The 3,169-nt window shown below is 47.1% G+C and overlaps 1 protein-coding gene across 1 annotated transcript; it reads right to left on the bottom strand.

Moving 5' to 3' along the window:
* Window positions 1–554: 554 nt before the first annotated feature.
* Window positions 555–2,616, bottom strand: LOC123180450 (12S seed storage globulin 1-like). The gene is made up of 2 exons (XM_044592504.1): window positions 1,594–2,616; window positions 555–962 (listed from the first exon to the last, which is right to left on the bottom strand). The coding sequence occupies exons 1-2, from the start codon at window positions 2,541–2,543 to the stop codon at window positions 812–814; spliced, it is 1,101 nt and encodes a 366-aa protein (XP_044448439.1). The 5' UTR covers window positions 2,544–2,616; the 3' UTR covers window positions 555–811.
* Between the last annotated feature and the right edge of the window lie 553 nt (window positions 2,617–3,169).

The raw sequence follows: 3,169 nt of genomic DNA, 5'->3' as shown, positions 1-3,169 counted from the left end.
GTACATGCCAACTTTTTTAAAACTATATAAATTTTTACCATAACGTACGGAGTTCACATACACAATGCCAAGTTTCATGTTTTCTAGACTTCATTTACATTTTCCAAAATTTAAAAACCTATAAACTAAATGGTCATGCAAATATCTAGACGATATTCTATTTGCATGAGTTTTGTACTTCTTCACCTCTTCCGCGAGTCTGCTATTGGATTATTTATCTATAATTCTTACGATTATGTGATGCCAAGCCATTGTTGATGGCATGTATATGTGCATAAATCTACTGATTATTATGATATACAAATCTTGCCGTGCTTGAACAAATGACATGGCGTCTCCTTGATTTGTAGGACTTGTCATCCATACGTCTTATCCCTAAAACCCATATATTACTATGGTTGGTCATATATATAATGCTTGCATGATTGAGTCGTATGGATTAGCTTTCACCATTAGATCTTACAAATTAATGGTCCAACGATTTGAACGTGACATAAAAGATCTCATCAAGAAGATATAACACATACTAGTAAAAAAATAATAGCGGGAAAAAGTTGGCAACAAGTGGTAAAACCAATCCATAAATGATACTATATCTAGCAGTTTAAAGCGCATATCACATTGTTCTCGAAAAGAATACTAAACTTAACCATGGCCAGTTTGGCCACATCCATCTGTTTATTACATCTGCTAACTAAATAAAAAGAGACAAACTTCAATTTAATAGACCCTGAACCCACGTCTAAGAGAAACTAGATTTAAGATGCTTGTGGCTAGCCAAGTCGAGATGGATGAGTGGCTGCATGACAATTTAGTTGGGAGCGAAAAAGATCTCGGAGTCGAGCCTCTTGGAGCGGAACATCTTCTCCATCTCTGGAGTTGTGTTGAAGGCCGTCTCTAGCACCGCCGGTGATATTGCCTTCCACACCGAAGTCCTCCCCGCCAAGTGGCTAAAGATTGGGCTACATTTTAGATGAAACAAAAATTAGTTGAGATCAAATGTAGCATCGTTTATCTCTACAATGCAATTGCTTTGAGATGTGCAGTAAAATATAGTTTAGGTTGACCTTGGTTCACTTTATGACAAAGAAAACAAGCTACGATGAATACTTAGTTTGTGTGTATGTGACTATATGCGGTGAAATTTCAAAATTTATAAGAACCTTTTTCACAAGAAAGGGCATAAAGTAGTATCAATAATTTCGTTGACATCTCCTAAAGAATTACTCCAATATATATAAATTCCTGAAAAAAGAAGTGTATGTTAAGCTACCATTTTATTTCTATGTTTATATCTATATTGTCGCTACCAAAATGCAGCTAGACAAGATACCATGGCAATGTAAAGAATATAAAAATCGCGACTATTTAAGTGAACCTTTTTTTGATTAACTGTGCACCCAATAATTGTATGGTAGATTGGAAATAATTAATATACTTCAATTTTGAAATACTTAGACAGCATATACCGAACAAAAATAGTGCATGCCAGCAGATCTGGTACACATGCTTCAAGAGTTCTACTACGGTGCAGTTATTAGAAATTAAAAATGTGGAAGTCTCCCACGGTTCACTGAAGAAGTATATACGTACTTGGGAGTGGTGATGATGGAGAACCACTCCATGCCGGTGTCGTCGGCGATCTTGGAGACGACGAAGAACCTGGGCACGATGAAGAGGCACCCACCCTCGGCGCGGGTCTCCAGCACGCGGGTGCCGTCGATGCCCACCACCTGCACGCGCCCGCTCCCGCGCACGATGTACGTCACCTGGTACGCCGAGTCGGACGAGAAGCCCGGCGAGCACATGGAGTGCGCGTCGATCCTCACGAGGTCGGCGCCGAGCCCGACCTCCTTCACCAGCGGCAGGTTGGCCGTGTTGAGCACCACCACGCGCCCGCCGCCCTTGATGTCCACGTCCAGCGGCGCCTCCAGGCAGTTGAGCACCATGCCGTCACGGTCCTCGGGCCGCGGCGCCGGCATCCTGTGTCCCTCGGCGAGCTTCACGATGCCGGAGCCGGGCTGGGTGGAGACGAGCTTGGCGGCGGAGTCCTGGTCCAGGTCCCACGCGCGCGCGACGAACTCGGTGGAGAAGCCGGTGAAGATGCCGGAGGCGCCCGTGAGCTGGAAGTTGGTGAAGCGGCCGGGGCGGTGGCCCTTGGAGGTGTCGCCGAGGAAGAGCACCACGAGCTCGCCCGCGGCGGCGTTGTGCCACCAGGTGACGGCGCCGAAGGGGAGCGCGAGGGCGTCGCCCTCCTTGACGGGGATCACCTTCTCCCTGGCGGCCTCCGGGAGGACGACCCCGCAGGCGCCGGCGCCCTGGAGGACGTAGGCGACCTTGGCCGAGTCGGAGTAGCTGGGGAGGGAGAGGCCCCCGGCGGCGAGGTGCAGCTTGGCGGCGCCGATGGAGGCCGCGCCGAGCATGGGCAGGTCGGCGGGGGACCAGTCGTAGTAGGCGCCACCGTCGCCGCCGTAGGCCTTGGCGGGCTTCTTCGGGGACAGGTCCATGGACATGGCCTCGGCGGGGGACGTGCGCTGCACCATCGTCGATGGATCGGTGGATCGGTAGGGCTAGGAGCTGATGAGGTTGATGATGAGGTTTTGGAGAGGACGTTGATGAATGAGATGGGGGAGGTGGCTGCGGAAGGGTGAGTATTTATAGCCGATGGATAATGATTAGGAAAAGTATACTAACTCCAGTTTGTTTGTTGGAGCTAACAAAATCCTGTTGAATAGCTACTACTAGGAGACCGGATCGCTCGTGATTAGGATAAGGATTTTTTTTGTGCAAGATAAAAGGATATAGAGTATTTGATGACGGAACACGTATGGTTTGCTTACCGGTGCGCATGATTCGACATACGTGAATCCCATGTCGTATTCTTGTGGCCCAATCATTTTTTCAATTTTGTGCAGAGCATTCGTTGTTATGCGAAAACTTTCCGTCTTTCTTGGTTGATGAAAGTAGATTTTGTGAACAGGAGTTGATCCTTGATCACTCTGAGGAGAATAACTGCGAATATAGCATTTGCGAGTTTGTAATCTTTGAGAAAAATAAGGTTGATGATGGTGCTACTCATAGGAGTTTGTAATCTTATTTCACTGGAATTCAGTTTGTGTTTGTATCGGTGATCCATCATGAACTATGCTCGTTTGGTTTGATGCCCGTT

This window comes from Triticum aestivum, chromosome 1A (genome assembly GCF_018294505.1).
Source record: "Triticum aestivum cultivar Chinese Spring chromosome 1A, IWGSC CS RefSeq v2.1, whole genome shotgun sequence".
Lineage (NCBI taxonomy): Eukaryota > Viridiplantae > Streptophyta > Magnoliopsida > Poales > Poaceae > Triticum > Triticum aestivum.
The sequence above is the reverse complement of the archived record's forward strand: the minus strand, read 5'-3'. Positions and strand labels throughout refer to the sequence as shown.

Bases quoted from the DNA above. Each gene is read 5' to 3' on its own strand.
- LOC123180450 (XM_044592504.1), bottom strand. From the start codon at position 2,543: ATGGTGCAGCGCACGTCCCCCGCCGAGGCCATGTCCATGGACCTGTCC. The intron at 963-1,593 runs GTACGTATATAC...TCTAAAATGTAG, and splicing joins TCCATCATCACCACTCCCAA to CCCAATCTTTAGCCACTTGG.